The sequence below is a fragment of the Bufo gargarizans genome, chromosome 9, assembly GCF_014858855.1.
Source record: "Bufo gargarizans isolate SCDJY-AF-19 chromosome 9, ASM1485885v1, whole genome shotgun sequence".
Lineage (NCBI taxonomy): Eukaryota > Metazoa > Chordata > Amphibia > Anura > Bufonidae > Bufo > Bufo gargarizans.
Window position 1 is genome coordinate 194,301,972 of NC_058088.1, and position 18,761 is coordinate 194,320,732.

The 18,761-nt window shown below is 45.4% G+C and overlaps 1 protein-coding gene across 1 annotated transcript in view; it reads left to right on the plus strand.

Moving 5' to 3' along the window:
* ASS1 (argininosuccinate synthase 1) overlaps nucleotides 1–18,761 on the plus strand; it is a 67,926-nt gene that overhangs the window by 14,973 nt on the left and 34,192 nt on the right. Inside the window, exons 2-7 of the mRNA XM_044269193.1 lie at nucleotides 2,289–2,365; nucleotides 2,762–2,877; nucleotides 4,351–4,419; nucleotides 7,203–7,391; nucleotides 13,363–13,419; nucleotides 13,610–13,684. Of these exons, the coding sequence (XP_044125128.1) occupies nucleotides 2,770–2,877; nucleotides 4,351–4,419; nucleotides 7,203–7,391; nucleotides 13,363–13,419; nucleotides 13,610–13,684 (498 nt within the window). The 5' untranslated portion in view covers nucleotides 2,289–2,365; nucleotides 2,762–2,769. The remainder of the gene's footprint in view (nucleotides 1–2,288; nucleotides 2,366–2,761; nucleotides 2,878–4,350; nucleotides 4,420–7,202; nucleotides 7,392–13,362; nucleotides 13,420–13,609; nucleotides 13,685–18,761) is intronic.

Sequence of the window (18,761 nt, forward strand, 5' to 3'; positions counted from 1 at the left end):
GGTATAACCTGGGCATCTCCTGTATATAGTTATGTTTCCCCCCCATTTTCCTTGGCTGAGAACAGCAACATTGCCAATGCAAAACCTGAAGCGAATGCTGTTCCAGAGAGACTCGCTCTCTCTAGCCTCTAAGATGGCGCCGCCAACCAGCATTCCCTTCAGGTTGTGCATTGGCGAGTCTGCTGTGATAAAACCTCCCATACAGCACGTGCTGTTTTCGTGGCTTTCCTAGGTAACGAGGCTCCTGCCGCCCACATGAAGGACTTGTCACTATCCGGCTCGGCCAGAGAGACTCCTTCATTCACTCTGAGCTATAGGATACGAAATAACGAAGTGTTTAGTGTTCTCCAGTGATGCCCACCACTGACGTTCTAGTGCCACTCTTGTCCCCGCTGTTCTCCACTTCTTGTCACGAGTGAACATTCTAGAAATACCAGTAGAGACCAGTTCAGCAGTCACCAATCTCAGTGACGTTTCCTGGGATTTTACTTATTGTTATCTAATTGTAGCCGGTAAGAGAGACTCGCTCTAGCCTGAGCCTCTGGCCTGGCTCTAAGATGGCGCCGCCGCCACTACCGCGCCCTGCTGCTCAGTCCTCTTCTTCCTGCAAAAAGGAGGAGGCAGCAGTAGCGCGGCAATGTGTGGCAGGCGGCGGCGCACCGCTTCGCTTAGCCGCAAAGGATTACGAGGAGGACGTCAGCGTGAGGGGCGCGCTGTGGCTGAGCGGGGATTCGAAAGTTGTGAGCGGGGCCACAATAATTGCTGAGTGGCCGCCCACCCGCGCAGCTTACAGGGAACACAGGATTACACCTATACAAGCACAGACACAGCCCAAGGCATACAAAACCCTCTCCTAATGTGATGAATCCAGTGTAGCCTCGTCTCTCTAATAAGAGGTGACACATACGATCTGTGCAGACTATACACATGACTGAACCCGTGTACTGGCCATCCTGACGCCACAAATCTACCTACAGGCTACAAAACGTCTGGATATCACCGGGCACATGTACAAAGACAATTCTATATAATTATAATACTGCCCCCTATGTACAAGAATATAACTACTATAATACTGCCCCCTATGTACAAGAATATATCTACTATAATACTGCTCCTATGTACAAGAATATAACTACTATAATACTGCTCCTATGTACAGGGATATAACTACTATAATACTGCCTCCTATGTACAAGAATATATCTACTATAATACTGCTCCTATGTACAAGAATATAACTACTATAATACTGCCTACTATGTACAAGAATATAACTGCTATAATACTGCTCCTATGTACAAGAATATAACTACTATAATACTGCCTCCTATGTACCAGAATATAGCTACTATAATACTGCCCCCTATGTACCAGAATATAACTGCTATAATACTGCTCCTATGTACAAGAATATAACTACTATAATACTGCCCCCTATGTACAGGAATATAACTACTATAATACTGCTCCTATGTACAGGAATATAACTACTATAATACTGCCCCCTATATACAAGAATATAACTACTATAATACTGCCTGCTATGTACAAGAATATAACTACTATAATACTGCTCCTATGTACAGGAATATAACTACTATAATACTGCTCCTCTGTACAAGAATATAACTACTATAATACTGCCTCCTATGTACAGGAATATAACTACTATAATACTGCCTCCTATGTACAGGAATATAACTACTATAATACTGCACCTATGTACAAGAATATAACTACTATAATACTGCTCCTATGTACAAGGATATAACTGCTATAATACTGCTCCTATGTATGAGAATATAACTACTATAATACTGCTCCTATGTACAATAATACGCGCTGTTTCGGTCAGAGCTGCAGTTTCGGGCATATGCTCACTGGACTGTATGGAGCTGTACCTGTGTGGCCCCTTGCGTCCTGTGGATCGGGGGTCCTGGGGCTTCATTTAGTATGATAGTGTAGCATTGTGGCGTCGCTTATCTCTCCGGTTTTCTTTCTGATGTATCATCTGGTAATATTATTAGAGTCATTGTTGCCATTTCTGGTGAATGTTTCGGAAGCTCCGCCCCCTGCACTGTTCATTATAAAGTGTCGCATGATTAGAGCTTTTCTTCCTCCAAATCATGTGATTTGTGCTTTGGCGAGTTCTTTTTAGAAACCCCTTTGGCGGCCATGTCACAACAGATAAAACTGAGGAACTGCTCTATGAAACCGCCGCTGATCTCCTCACCACCACCTGGTCCTGGAGAGCAGCGGTGACAGCCATGTTTCTCTGTTCACAGGTGGTCAGGATATCTGTCCGGGATCAGGCGGCAGCTCGGCGACAGACACTGAATCATCTCCCATCATAACGACCTAGGTAAATGAAGGCGGTGGAGCACCAGAGGATCCTGCGGGGCCCGGGCTCTGACACCAGAGTGGCCCCAGAGGTCCAGGAGAAAAATATCACTTGGAGTCAATAACTTGCAACCAGAGTCTTTATTATTGATGATATGGGGGTTGGGCCCCTAAATAATCCCCTCTGGTAATCTGATGGGCCCAAAGAACCCCAGTCGGACGATAGAGGGATAGATATGAGATACAGTTTCCTGCTATATACTCGCTGTTGGGGGCCCCGGGGGGTGGGGGGAGACGGGTCTTGTTCCCCCCCCCCCCCCTCCCCTGCTGTGATTTCTCTCTGGTCTGTGCAGACAGCGCCACCTTGTGTCCACATTTTCATAAACCATCACATTAGTTTTTCTTTCTGTCTCTGCAGCAGGCGACATGTCCCAAGCTAAAGACACGGTGGTCCTGGCATACAGCGGGGGTCTCGACACCTCCTGCATCCTGCTGTGGCTGAAGGAGAAGGGCTATGACGTCATCGCTTACCTGGTGAGCTCCATGTTGTGATGTCACCTGACCTGGTACAGAGGACCGCCCTCCTGCATAGCTCCATGGTCCCAACGTGGGAGGGGCTATCATAATTGGGGACATGCTCGTGACAATTTGGCTTGCCACATTCCAAAAACAAGGGGGACTTGACTCTTTCCAGAGCCCCCAAGTCCTCCTTTTGGTGGACTTCCCCTTTAAATCTGGTTATCATATGTCGAACCTTAGGGGGGCGCCCCCCAGCAGCACTGTGTGGGGGAGGGACAGTGACTACTGGTTCCACAGTATGGTGCTGGGAGCGGCTGTACATTTCTCCGAAGCAGGGAGTGGCAGATCCCGGGGAGGGACAGGTTCATTCTCTTCAGGATGTCTTGGTGCCCGGATGCGCTGAACAAACACGAAGCAGAGTTAACTACATGGGCCCTCCGGCTGCGGTATTCGGGCCCCTGATGTGATCCCTAGACTGTCCTGCAACTTTCTAATCTTACTTTGAGATTCAATTCCTAACAATTTTTAAGATCTCTGGTTGCTGTCACTGAACAAAAACATTCTTCTTCTTACCAAAAATCAATCCTGAGCCAATACTTCTTACATCTGAGGTTTCGTTTCAATCGCGTCTAGACAATCCTCTGTGATATAAACACACCCACAGGACAAATCTCTAACTTGTTACAATGTATCGAGTCTACAGAAGTTTGGATGGATTAGATGAAACTGTAACAAATCCTCAGCTATCAGAAGTCTAAATTGTGTTGGCCTCTGAAAGTAAATGAAAGTTCTCTTTTAGTGACGATCAGTTCGCAATGTTCGCCAACAAACACATGCGGGCTGCCATCTTGACATCGGCGATGCACAGGTAAGCCCTTAAGTACCTGTGCCGGGAGCCAGTCTGAAATCAAATGGGAGTAGGAAGTTCCGAGGACAGCCCACGGGGGTCTTCATCGGGCTGTTCTCGGAACTGCCTGCTCCCGGTGACCACATTTGATTTCAGATCGGCACAGGTAAGGGCTTACCTGTGCATCGCCGGACGGGTGAGTCAAGATGGCAGCCCAGATGTGTGCGTTGGCGAACACTGCGAACTGAACATCACTGTTCTCTTTCACTGACAGCAATCAGAGATCATGAAAACAAGAAGGAATTGAAACCCCCCAAGTCTATTAGAAAGTCCTTTAATCCTGCATCAATAGGACCCTACAGGTGTCTTATCTATGTGTGGTCACCCAGCTTTCCCCGGCCCCTGAATGGCTGCAGTGATTCACCCTCTGCTCCTATAGTGAGCTGTGTGGTCAGACACCAGGAAAGCTGGGTGACCTGTATAATCCCCTTTATGAAGGAGTTTGCAGTTTATTTTTGGGAACATAGCAAACGATAACATGGGGGAGGGGGACCTGGGCCCCAATAATTCAAAAAAGTAAAGGGGTCACATGTGGTTCTGGACGTCCAATATGATCATTTTAATTTTCCACTCCTAATCAGGCAAACATTGGGCAGAATGAAGACTTCGAGGAGGCGCGGAAGAAAGCGATAAACCTGGGAGCAAAGAAGGTAACGGCAAGATGATAATTTACTGTCCTACAGTCATCCTCTCCCTGACATGGCTGATAACAGGGGGTAATAGACTGTATTCTCCTGTCCTACAGTCATCCTCTCCCCTGAAATGGCTGATAACAGGGGGCAATAGACTGTATTCTCCTGACCTACAGTCATCCTCTCCCCTGACATGGCTGATAACAGGGGGCAATAGACTGTATTCTCCTGTCCTACAGTCATCCTCTCCCTGACATGGCTGATAACAGGGGGCAATAGACTGTATTCTCCTGTCCTACAGTCATCCTCTCCCCTGAAATGGCTGATAAGAAGCAATAGACTGTATTCTCCTGTCCTACAGTCATCCTCTCCCCTGAAATGGCTGATAACAGGGGGCAATAGACTGTATTCTCCTGTCCTACAGTCATCCTCTCCCTGACATGGCTGATAACAGGGAGCAATAGACTGTATTCTCCTGTCCTACAGTCATCCTCTCCTCTGAAATGGCTGATAACAGGGGGCAATAGACTGTATTCTCCTGTCCTACAGTCATCGTCTCCCCTGAAATGGCTGATAACAGGGAGCAATAGACTGTATTCTCCTGTCCTACAGTCATCGTCTCCCCTGAAATGGCTGATAACAGGGAGCAATAGACTGTATTCTCCTGTCCTACAGTCATCCTCCCCCTGACATGGCTGATAACAGGAGGCAATAGATTGCATTCTCCTGTCCTACAGTCATCCTCTCCTCTGAAATGTCTGATAACAGGGGGCAATAGACTGTATTCTCCTGTCCTACAGTCATCCTCTCCCCTGAAATGGCTGATAACAGGGGGCAATAGACTGTATTCTCCTGTCCTACAGTCATCCTCTCCTCTGAAATGGCTGATAACAGGGGGCAATAGACTGTATTCTCCTGTCCTACAGTCATCCTCTCCCCTGAAATGGCTGATAACAGGGGGTAATAGACTGTATTCTCCTGTCCTACAGTCATCCTCTCCTCTGAAATGGCTGATAACAGGGGGCAATAGACTGTATTCTCCTGTCCTACAGTCATCCTCTCCCCTGAAATGACTGATAACAGGGGGCAATAGACTGTATTCTCCTGTCCTACAGTCATCCTCTCCCCTGAAATGACTGATACCAGGGGGGCAATAGACTGTATTCTCCTGTCCTACAGTCATCCTCTCCCCTGAAATGGCTGATACCAGGGGGGCAATAGTCTGTATTCTCCTGTCCTACAGTCATCCTCTCCCCTGACATGGCTGATAACAGGGGGCAATAGACTGTATTCTCCTGTCCTACAGTCATCCTCTCCCCTGAAATGGCTGATAACAGGGGGCAATAGACTGTATTCTCCTGTCCTACAGTCATCCTCTCCCCTGAAATGGCTGATAACAGGGGGCAATAGACTGTATTCTCCTGTCCTACAGTCATCCTCTCCTCTGAAATGGCTGATAACAGGGGGCAATAGACTGTATTCTCCTGTCCTACAGTCATCCTCTCCCCTGAAATGGCTGATAACAGGGGGCAATAGACTGTATTCTCCTGTCCTACAGTCATCCTCTCTCCTCTGAAATGGCTGATAACAGGGGGCAATAGACTGTATTCTCCTGTCCTACAGTCATCCTCTCCCCTGAAATGGCTGATAACAGGGGGCAATAGACTGTATTCTCCTGTCCCACAGTCATCCTCTCTCCTCTGAAATGGCTGATAACAGGGGGCAATAGACTGTATTCTCCTGTCCTACAGTCATCCTCTCCCCTGACATGGCTGATAACAGGGGCAATAGACTGTATTCTCCTGTCCTACAGTCATCCTCTCCCCTGACATGGCTGATAACAGGGGCAATAGAGTTATGGGTTACTGTTCCCTTAAAGGGAACCTGTCATCAACTTTATGCCGACCTCACCGAGGGCAGCATATATCAGTGAGAGAAATGCTGATGTCAGCGCTGTGTCACTCATCAGCTAAAAGTCAGTGGTTGCCGAGAACCAGAATCCTAATCATTGCAGCCCAGGCCTTGTAAAGAGTCACATCTACCTGAGAAGAGTCCTGGTTATTATGATCTCCTGCTCTCCGACCGTCTGCTGATGATTGGCAGTTCTCTCCTAGAGAGAGAGGGAGAAAACTGGGTATTAGGCCCCATGCACACTGCCGTGTTTCACAGCCGTGTGCGGGCCGTGGAACCGCGGCCTGGATCTCTCCTGAGAGCAGGAGCGCACGGCGTCACTGGTTGCTATGACGCCGTGCGCTAGCTGCTGCCGGCACAGTACAGTAATACACTGGTATAGATCATACCAGTGTATTACTGTATTGCGGCGGCAGCAGGGAGCGCACGGCGTCATAGCAACCAGTGACGCCGTGCGCTCCTGCTCTCAGGAGGGATCCAGGCCGCGGTTCCACGGCCCGCACACGGCTGTGAAACACGGCAGTGTGCATGGGGCCTTAGACTGCCAGTCATCAGCAGGAGATCATGGATAACCAGGACTCTTCTCCGGTGGCCGTGACTCTTTTCCAGGCCCAGTCTACAATGATTGTGATGTTGGTTTTCGGCAACCACTTACTTTTAATTCTTAAATGACCGACCGCTGAAATCAACTCCCCTGTCTCTTCTGTATTCTGCCGTTAGTATGGGCAGCATAAAGTTGATGACGGGTTCCCTTTAAGAATTTGTCGTTTCTGTGTCCCTTCCGTTTTCTGCCGTGTATCTGGGGTGTTTCCTCTAGACCCGCCCCCTCGTTCTCACTGTTGCCCCCCTGTGGTAGAGGACTTTGGAGATATGACCACTCTTTCCTTCAGGTCTTCATTGAGGACGTACGGAAGGAGTTTGTGGAAGATTTCATCTGGCCGGCTGTCCAGGCCAACGCCATCTACGAGGATCGCTACCTGCTGGGCACCTCGCTGGCTCGTCCTTGTATAGCCAAGAAACAAGTTGAGATCGCCAAAAGAGAGGGCGCCAAGTACGTCTCCCACGGGGCCACCGGGAAGGTGAGTGTCCTTTTAATGTTCAGATCTGGGGGCTTGTAAGTGTAAATACCCCCCCCCCCCCCCCACCACCACCACACCGCCATCCCATTCTGTGCTCTTTCCCAATAACTGCCCTTCCTGAAGGATTCTGCTTCTTCGATAAGAAAGGAAATACCGTGAGATCAGATGGAAATGAAAGAGTAAAGCAAACATGACCTCAAGCGCGTGATGTAAAAGCAATAAAACAATGCGCAGAAATCTCAGCAACTGTTTATAAAGCACAGCGATCCGCCCTGCACCACTGCATCCGCCCTGCACCACTGCACCCGCCATCCGCCCTGCACCACTGCACCCGCCATCCGCACTGCACCCGCCATCCGCCCTGCACCCGCCATCCGCCCTGCACCACTGCACCCACCATCCGCCCTGCACCCGCCATCCGCCCTGCACCACTGCACCCGCCATCCGCCCTGCACCACTGCACCCGCCATCCGCCCTGCACCACTGCACCCGCCATCCGCCCTGCACCACTGCACCCGCCATCCGCCCTGCACCACTGCACCCGCCATCCGCACTGCACCCGCCATCCGCCCTGCACCACTGCATCCGCCCTGCACCACTGCACCCACCATCCGCCCTGCACCACTGCACCCGCCCTGCACCACTGCACCCGCCATCCGCACTGCACTACTGCACCCACCATCCGCCCTGTACCACTGCACCCGCCCTGCACCACTGCACCCACCATCCGCACTGCACCCGCCATCCGCCCTGCACCACTGCATCCGCCCTGCACCACTGCACCCACCATCCGCCCTGCACCACTGCACCCGCCCTGCACCACTGCACCCGCCATCCGCACTGCACTACTGCACCCACCATCCGCCCTGTACCACTGCACCCGCCCTGCACTACTGCACCCGCCATCCGCCCTGCACTACTGCACCCACCATCCGCCCTGTACCACTGCACCCGCCCTGCACCACTGCACCCGCCATCCGCCCTGCACCACTGCACCCGCCATCCGCCCTGCACCACTGCACCCGCCATCCGCCCTGCACCACTGCACCCACCATCCGCCCTGCACCACTGCACCCGCACTGCACCCGCCATCCGCCCTGCACCACTGCATCCGCCCTGCACCACTGCACCCACCATCCGCCCTGCACCACTGCACCCGCCCTGCACCACTGCACCCGCCATCCGCACTGCACTACTGCACCCACCATCCGCCCTGTACCACTGCACCCGCCCTGCACTACTGCACCCGCCATCCGCCCTGCACTACTGCACCCACCATCCGCCCTGTACCACTGCACCCGCCCTGCACCACTGCACCCGCCATCCGCCCTGCACCACTGCACCCACCATCCGCCCTGCACCACTGCACCCGCACTGCACCCGCCATCCGCCCTGCACCACTGCATCCGCCCTGCACCACTGCACCCACCATCCGCACTGCACCCGCCATCCGCACTGCACTACTGCACCCACCATCCGCCCTGTACCACTGCACCCGCCCTGCACTACTGCACCCGCCATCCGCCCTGCACTACTGCACCCACCATCCGCCCTGTACCACTGCACTCGCCCTGCACCACTGCACCCGTCATCCACCCTGCACCACTGCACCCACCATCCGCCCTGTACCACTGCACCCGCCCTGCACCCGCCATCCGCCCTGCACCCGCCATCCGCCCTGCACCCGCCATCCGTACCAACAATGAAGGGAGAAATCCCAACATAAAGTCCAGGAGCAGGAACCTCATTCTACATTGTAATGTCTACGAATGGCCACCAGATGGTGATGCAGGCCAACATTTGGTTTCTGAAGAGACCCAGTGAACTATCTACATAGGGAGACGTGTGTGTCAGGACATGCTGGAAGTTCAAAGTAGCTCCTCAAGCACAGGTTGCAAGTTATATATAAATGTACATATACAGTAGAATGCAATAGTCTGTGCACTCCCGGTCACAATACCTGTCACTGTGAACAGTTAAAGGGAACCTGTCACCAGGATTTTGGGTATAGAGCTGAGGACATGGGCTGCTAGATCGCCACTAGCACATCCGCAATACCCAGTCCCCATAGCTCTGTGTGCTTTTATTGTGTAAAAAAACTGATTTGATACATATGCAAATTAACATAAAAGAGTCATATCTTACTTGTGTGACCAGAGAAGAGTCATATTTTCAAGCTATGACTCATCTCAGGTTAATTTGCATATGTATAAAATCATTTTATTTACACAATAAAAGCACACAGAGCTATGGGGACTGGGTATTGCGGATGTGCTAGCGGCGATCTAGCAGCCCATGTCCTCAGCTCTATACCCAAAATCCAGGTGACAGGTTCCCTTTAAGAAAGTTGAAGATGAAATGGTCTCCAAAAGGCATAAAGTCACAGATGACGCGTTCTCTTTGTATTTTAAGCAAAAACATTTTTTTATTTTCATCTTTTACATTTTCAGAATAACAAAAAAGTTAAAGGGCCCCAAGCAAAACTTTAGGCCCCATGCATGGTTATTACCTAGTAGCGCCCCCTTTGGCAAGTTTCACAGCTTGTACATGCTTTTTATAGCAGCCAAGTGTCTCCCAGTTGTTTGAGGGATTTTCCCCAATTCCTCCTTGTAGGCGTCTTCCAGTTCTGTGAGACTCCTGGGCCGTCTTGCATGCTCTGCTCTTTTGAGGTCTATTCACAGATTTTCAGAGATCAGGGGACTGTGAGGGCCATGGTGAAACCTTCAGCAGATCAGTGGACTGTGAGGGCCATGGTAGAACCTTCAGCAGATCAGGGGACAGTGAGGGCCATGGTAGAACCTTCAGCAGATCAGTGGACAGTGAGGGCCATGGTGAAACCTTCAGCAGATCAGTGGACTGTGAGGGCCATGGTAGAACCTTCAGCAGATCAGGGGACAGTGAGGGCCATGGTGAAACCTTCAGCAGATCAGTGGACTGTGAGGGCCATGGTAGAACCTTCAGCAGATCAGGGGACAGTGAGGGCCATGGTAGAACCTTCAGCAGATCAGTGGACAGTGAGGGCCATGGTGAAACTTTCAGCAGATCAGTGGACAGTGAAAGCCATGGTAGAACCTTCAGCAGATCAGGGGACTGCGAGGGCCATGGTGAAACCTTCAGCAGATCAGTGGACAGTGAGGGCCATGGTGAAACCTTCAGCAGATCAGGGGACTGTGAGGGCCATGGTGAAACCTTCAGCAGATCAGGGGACTGTGAGGACCATGGTGAAACCTTCAGCAGATCAGGGGACTGTGAGGACCATGGTGAAACCTTCAGCAGATCAGGGGACAGTGAGGGTCATGGTAAAACCTTCAGCAGATCAGGGGACTGCGAGGACCATGGTAAAACCTTCAGCAGATCAGGGGACTGCGAGGACCATGGTAAAACCTTTAGCAGATCAGGGGACTGCGAGGGCCATGGTCAAAGCTTCAGCAGATCAGGGGACTGCGAGGTCCATGGTAAAACCTTTAGCAGATCAGAGGACTGTGAGGACCATGGTGAAACCTTCAGCAGATCAGGGGACAGTGAGGGCCATGGTAGAACCTTCAGCAGATCAGGGGACAGTGAGGGCCATGGTAGAACCTTCAGCAGATCAGGGGACTGTGAGGGCCATGGTAAAACCTTTAGCAGATCAGGGGACTGTGAGGGCCATGGTAAAACCTTTAGCAGATCAGGGGACTGTGAGGGCCATGGTAAAACCTTCAGCAGATCAGGGGACAGTGAGGGCCATGGTGAAACCTTCAGCAGATCAGGGGACAGTGAGGGCCATGGTAGAACCTTCAGCAGATCAGTGGACAGTGAGGGCCATGGTGAAACTTTCAGCAGATCAGTGGACAGTGAAAGCCATGGTAGAACCTTCAGCAGATCAGGGGACTGTGAGGCCATGGTGAAACCTTCAGCAGATCAGGGGACTGTGAGGGCCATGGTGAAACCTTCAGCAGATCAGGGGACTGTGAGGGCCATGGTGAAACCTTCAGCAGATCAGGGGACTGTGAGGCCATGGTGAAACCTTCAGCAGATCAGGGGACTGTGAGGACCATGGTGAAACCTTCAGCAGATCAGGGGACAGTGAGGGTCATGGTAAAACCTTCAGCAGATCAGGGGACTGCGAGGACCATGGTAAAACCTTCAGCAGATCAGGGGACTGCGAGGACCATGGTAAAACCTTTAGCAGATCAGGGGACTGCGAGGGCCATGGTCAAAGCTTCAGCAGATGAGGGGACTGCGAGGGCCATGGTAAAACCTTTAGCAGATCAGAGGACTGTGAGGACCATGGTGAAACCTTCAGCAGATCAGGGGACAGTGAGGGCCATGGTAGAACCTTCAGCAGATCAGGGGACAGTGAGGGCCATGGTAGAACCTTCAGCAGATCAGGGGACTGTGAGGGCCATGGTAAAACCTTTAGCAGATCAGGGGACAGTGAGGGCCATGGTAGAACCTTCAGCAGATCAGGGGACAGTGAGGGCCATGGTAGAACCTTCAGCAGATCAGGGGACTGTGAGGGCCATGGTAAAACCTTTAGCAGATCAGGGGACTGTGAGGGCCATGGTAAAACCTTTAGCAGATCAGGGGACTGTGAGGGCCATGGTAAAACCTTCAGCAGATCAGGGGACAGTGAGGGCCATGGTGAAACCTTCAGCAGATCAGGGGACAGTGAGGGCCATGGTGAAATCTTCAGCAGCCCAGGGGACAGTGAGGGCCATGGTGAAATCTTCAGCAGATCAGGGGACTGTGAGGGCCATGGTCAAAGCTTCAGCAGATTAGGGGACTGTGAGAACCATGGACAAAGCTTCAGCGATACTAAGCGCGGCCACTATACAATGTGTGGCGCTGTGCTTGGTGAGCGGGGAGAAGGCCGGGACACTCACAGGAACGCTGGTGCCTTCTCAGACAGCTGATTGTCAGGGGTCCCGGCTGTTGGATCCCCACTGATCAGATACTGGTGACCAGTATAAAACTCCTGAAAAACCCTTTTGACTTTATGTTTCAACTTTCTTAACTGTTCACAGTAACAGTAATTGTGACCAGGGGTGCCCGAACGTGTGCATGCCGCTGTATGTACCCTCATACAGGGTCATCAGTGTTCAGCACTGCGGACAGTTCCCAAACCACCCAGGGCAAAGTACCATACACAGGGGAACTGCATAAATAACAACTCCCAAATAGGACTATATGGGGAGATTGCTCCTCACTGCCTCCCTGGGGATTGCAGCAGCCTGCATTCTGTCTATGGAGCTGCAGACACAACATCCCATCACCGTCGCTGGGTGGGCAGATGAGCCGACCTCGCCGCTCCCTACAGTCCAGTCCCTCCTACATCCACCTATTTAATGAGTGCAATGACCAGACTGTTATATCAAGATGTGGCCACAAGAGGGAGACACAGATCACTCCCCAGACCATCCTCAAGCAATGTCATGTAAGGGGTTAACCCCTCTCCCGAAATAATCCATAGATCCCTCATCATCCTCTGTATCCGATCCTGCACTGACATCATATAGGAACATTTGTAAACCAATGTAGCAGAGTTGCATTTCTTAATGTGTTTCTATGTGTTAATATAGATGTCTCCTGCAGTCCTATGTAACACCACAGATAACACAGTGATAACTCTCTGAGTACAGATAATGTAGTAGATGTCACCTGCAGTCCTATGTAACACCACAGACAACACTGTGATAACTCTCTGAGTACAGATAATGTAGTAATGTCACCTGCAGTCCTATGTAACACCACAGATAGCACAGTGATAACTCTCTGAGTACAGATAATGTAGATGTCACCTGCAGTCCTATGTAACACCACAGATAACACTGTGATAACTCTCTGAGTAAAGATAATGTAGTAGATGTCCCCTGCAGTCCTATGTAACACCATAGAAAACATCTTGATATCACTTTGGGTGGTGCCACGTGACAGACTCGGCTCTGCTGCATTAGTACAGTGTTCGCTCACCTCTTGCTCTCTCTTTCAGGGTAATGATCAGATCCGCTTTGAACTGACCTGTTATTCTCTGTATCCGGAGGTGAAGGTAAATCTCATGTTCTCTGCATCCACCTGTGACCAATGGAAAACCTTCTCATGGGGGCGTCAATACTACTGCAAATGTACTATTATATCTGTCCACTCAGTGCTGTATACATATATCCGTGCACCCCACATACAATGCATAGAGTGGAGCCGGGTGACATTAGTTACTGACATTTTCCTTCTCTCTGCAGATCATCGCTCCATGGAGGATGCCGGAATTTTACAACCGTTTCAAGGGACGCACCGACTTAATGGACTATGCCAAGGTACAAAACCTATATAATATGTTCACGTCAATAGGAGCAGTATTATAGTAGTATTATTATTGTACATAGGAGCAGTATTATAGTAGTATTATTATTGTACATAGGAGCAGTATTATAGTAGTTATATTCTTGTACATAGGAGCAGTATTATAGTAGTTATATTCTTGTACATAGGAGGCAGTATTATAGTAGTTATATTCCTGTACATAGGAGCAGTATTATAGTAGTTATATTCCTGTACATAGGAGCAGTATTATAGTAGTATATTCCTTGTACATAGGAGCAGTATTATAGTAGTTATATCCCTGTACATAGGAGCAGTATTATAGTAGTTCTATTCTTGTACATAGGAGGCAGTATTATAGTAGTTATATTCCTGTACATAGGAGCAGTATTAGAGTATTATAGTCTTGTTACTAGGAGGCAGTAATTATAAGTAGTTATATTCTTGTACATAGGAGCAGTATTATAGTATTATATGCTTGTACATAGGAGGCAGTATTATATGAGTTTATATTCTTGTACATAGGAGCAGTATTAATAGTAGTTAGTCTTGTACAATAGGAGCATATTATAGTAGTTATATTCCGGTACATAGGAGGCAGTAATTATAGTAGTATATTCTTGTACATAGGAAGCAGTAATTATAGTAGTTATATTCTTGTACATAGGAGCAGTATTATAGGAGTTATATTCTTGTACATAGGAGGCCAGTATTAATAGTAGTTAGATGTCTTGTACAGAGGGGGCAGTATTATAGTATTATATTCTTGGACAATAGGAGGCAGTAATTATAGTAGTTATATTCTTGTACATAGGAGGCAGTATTAAGAGTAGTTATAGTTCCTGTACATAAGGAGCAGTATTATAGGAGTTTAGCATAGGGCAGTATTATAGTAGTATATTCTTGTACATAGGAGCAGTATTATAGTAGTTATATTCTTGTACATAGGAGCAGTATTATAGTAGTTATATTCTTGTACATAGGAGCAGTATTATAGTAGTTATATTCTTGTACATAGGAGCAGTATTATAGTAGTATATTCTTGTACATAGGAGCAGTATTATAGTAGTTATATTCTTGTACATAGGAGCAGTATTATATAGTTATATTCTTGTACATAGGAGCAGTATTATAGTAGTTATATTGTACATAGGAGGCAGTATTATAGTAGTTATATTTGTACATAGGAGCAGTTATAGTAGTTATATTCTGTACATAGGAGCAGTATTATAGTAGTATATATTTGTACATAGGAGCAGTATTATAGTAGTTATATTCTTGTACATAGGAGCAGTATTATAGTAGTTATATTCTTGTACATAGGAGCAGTATTATAGTAGTTATATTCTTGTACATAGGAGCAGTATTATAGTAGTTATATTCTTGTACATAGGAGGCAGTATTATAGTAGTTATTCTTGTACATAGGAGCAGTATTATAGTAGTTAGATTCTTGTACATAGGAGCAGTATTATAGTAGTTATATTCCTTGTACATAGGAGGCAGTATTATAGTAGTTATATTCTTGTACATAGGAGCAGTATTATAGTAGTTATATTCTTGTACATAGGAGCAGTATTATAGTAGTTATATTCTTGTACATAGGAGGCAGTAGTATAGTAGTTATATTCTTGTACATAGGAGGCAGTATTATAGTAGTTATATTCTTGTACATAGGAGGCAGTATTAGAGTAGTTATATTCTTGTACATAGGAGGCAGTATTATAGTAGTTATATTCGTGTACATAGGAGGCAGTATTATAGTAGTTATATTCTTGTACATAGGAGCAGTATTATATAGTTTAGATTCTTGTAACATATGAGCAGTATTATAGTAGTTATATTCTTGTACATAGGAGGCAGTATTATAGTAGTTATATTCTTGTACATAGGAGCAGTATTATAGTAGTTATATTCCTGTACATAGGACAGTATTATAGTAGTTATATTCCTTGTACATAGGAGCAGTATTATAGTAGTATATTCTTGTACATAGGAGGCAGTATTATAGTAGTTATATTCTTGTACATAGGAGCAGTATTATAGTAGTTAGTTCTTGTACATAGGAGCAGTATATAGTAGTTATATTCCTTGTACATAGGAGGCAGTATTATAGTAGTTATATTCTTGTACATAGGAGGCAGTATTATAAGTAGTATAGTCTTGTACATAGGAGCAGTATTATAGTAGTTATATTCTTGTACATATGAGGCAGTATTATAGTAGTTTATATTCTTTACATAGGAGCAGTATTATAGTAGTTATATCCTTGTACATAGGAGCAGTATTATAGTAGTTATTATTACGTGTACAGAGGGGAGGGGCATATGGAATGTAGTTATAGTTCAGTAAATTCTGTACATAGGGAGCAGTAGTATAGTAGTTATATTCCTTGTACATAGGATTGGAGTATATAGTAGTATTATTATTGTACATAGGACCGGCAGTATTATAGTAGTTATTTCTTGTACATAGGAGCAGTATTATAGTAGTTATATTCTTTTGTACATAGGAGGCAGTATTATAGTAGTTTATATTCCTGTACATAGGAGCAGTATTATAGTAGTTATATTCTGCTACATGAGGAATGGCAGTATTATAGTAGTTATATTCTGTACTAGGAGCAGTATTAATAGTAGTTATATTCTTGTACATAGGAGCAGTATTATAGTAGTTATATTCCTTGTACATAGGAGCAGTATATAGTAGTTATATTTTGTACATAGGAGGCAGTATATAGAGTAGGTTATTCCTTGTACATATGGAGCAGTATTATAGTAGTATATTATTACACTAGTACATAGGAGCAGTATTATAGTAGTTTATATTCTTGTACATAGGAGCAGTATTATAGTAGTATATATCCTGTACATAGGAGCAGTATTATAGTAGTTATATTTTGTACATAGGAGCAGTATTATAGTAGTTATATTCTTGTACATAGGAGCAGTATTATAGTAGTTATATTCTTGTACATAGGAGCAGTATTATAGTAGTTATATTCTTGTACATAGGAGCGTATTATAGTAGTTATATTCTCTGTACATAGGAGCAGTCTTATAGTAGTATATTCTTGTACATAGGAGCAGTATTATAGTAGTTATATTCCTGTACATAGGAGCAGTATTATAGTAGTTATATTCTTGTACATAGGAGCAGTATTATAGTAGTTATATTCTTGTACATAGGAGCAGTATTATAGTAGTTATATTCTTGTACATAGGAAGCAGTATTATAGTAGTTATATTCTGTACATAGGAGCAGTATTATAGTAGTTATATTCTTGTACATAGGAGCAGTATTATAGTAGTTATATTCTTGTACATAGGAGCAGTATTATAGTAGTTATATTCTTGTACATAGGAGCAGTATTATAGTAGTTATATTCTTGTACATAGGAGCAGTATTATAGTAGTATTCTTGTACATAGGAGCAGTATTATAGTAGTTATATTCTTGTACATAGGAGCAGTATTATAGTAGTTATTCTTGTACATAGGAGCAGTATTATAGTAGTTATATTCTTGTACATAGGAGCAGTATTATAGTAGTTATATTCTTGTACATAGGAGCAGTATTAGTAGTAGTCTTGTACATAGGAGCAGTATTATAGTAGTTATATTCTTGTACATAGGAGCAGTATTATAGTAGTTATATTCTTGTACATAGGAGCAGTATTATAGTAGTTATATTCTTGTACATAGGAGCAGTATTATAGTAGTTATATTCTTGTACATAGGAGCAGTATTATAGTAGTTATATTCTTGTACATAGGGCAGTTATAGTAGTTATATTCTTGTACATAGGAGCAGTATTATAGTAGTTATATTCTTGTACATAGGAGCAGTATTATAGTAGTTATATTCTTGTACATAGGAGCAGTATTATAGTAGTTATATTCTTGTACATAGGAGCAGTATTATAGTAGTTATATTCTTGTACATAGGAGCAGTATTATAGTAGTATTCTTGTACATAGGAGCAGTATTATAGTAGTTATATTGTACATAGGAGCAGTATTATAGTAGTTATATTCTTGTACATAGGAGCAGTATTATAGTAGTTATATTCTTGTACATAGGAGCAGTATTATAGTAGTTATATTCTTGTACATAGGAGCAGTATTAGTTATTAATTTGTACATAGAGCGTATATAGAGTTATATCTGTACATAGGAGCAGTATTATAGTAGTTTATTCTTGTACATAGGAGGCAGTATTAATAGTAGTTTAAAATTTATTGTCATAGGAGCAGTATTAGTATTATATTCTTGTACATAGGAGCAGTATTATAGTAGTATATCCTTGGTTACAATAGTTTTTTTTTTGTACAAGATATATGTAGTTATATCTTGTATTATAGGTGTACATAGGGCAGTATTATAGTAGATATTCTTGTACATAGGAGCTAGTATTATAGTAGTTATTATCCTTGTACATAGGAGCAGTATTATAGTAGTATATTCTTGTTACATAGGAGGCCAGTATTATAGTAGTTATATTCTTTGTACATAGGAGAGTATTTCTACTAGTATAGTCCTTGTACATAGAGGCATGTATTATAAATAGATATATCTTGTACATAGGAGGCAAGGCAGTATTTATAGCAGTTATATTCTTTACATAGGAGCAGTATTATAGTAGTTATATTCTTGTACATAGGAGGCAGTATTATAGTAGTTATAATTCTTGTACATAGGGAGCAGTAGATTATAGTAGTTATATTCCTGACATTAGGAGGCAGTATTATAGTAGTTATATCTTGTACATGAGGGAGAGCAGTATTATAGTAGTTATAGTCTTGTACATAGGAGCAGTATTATAGTAGTTATATTCTTGTACATAGGAGCAGTATTATAGTAGTTATATTCCTGTACATAGGAGCAGTATTATAGTAGTTATATTCTTGTACATAGGAGCAGTATTATAGTAGTTATATCCTTGTACATAGGAGCAGTATTATAGTAGTATTATTCTTGCACATAGGAGGCAGTATTATAGTAGTACATTTTCTGATAGGAGGGAGGATGAGAGTCATAGCTGTCCTACATTTTTAGTGCAGACGGGAGACTCCTAT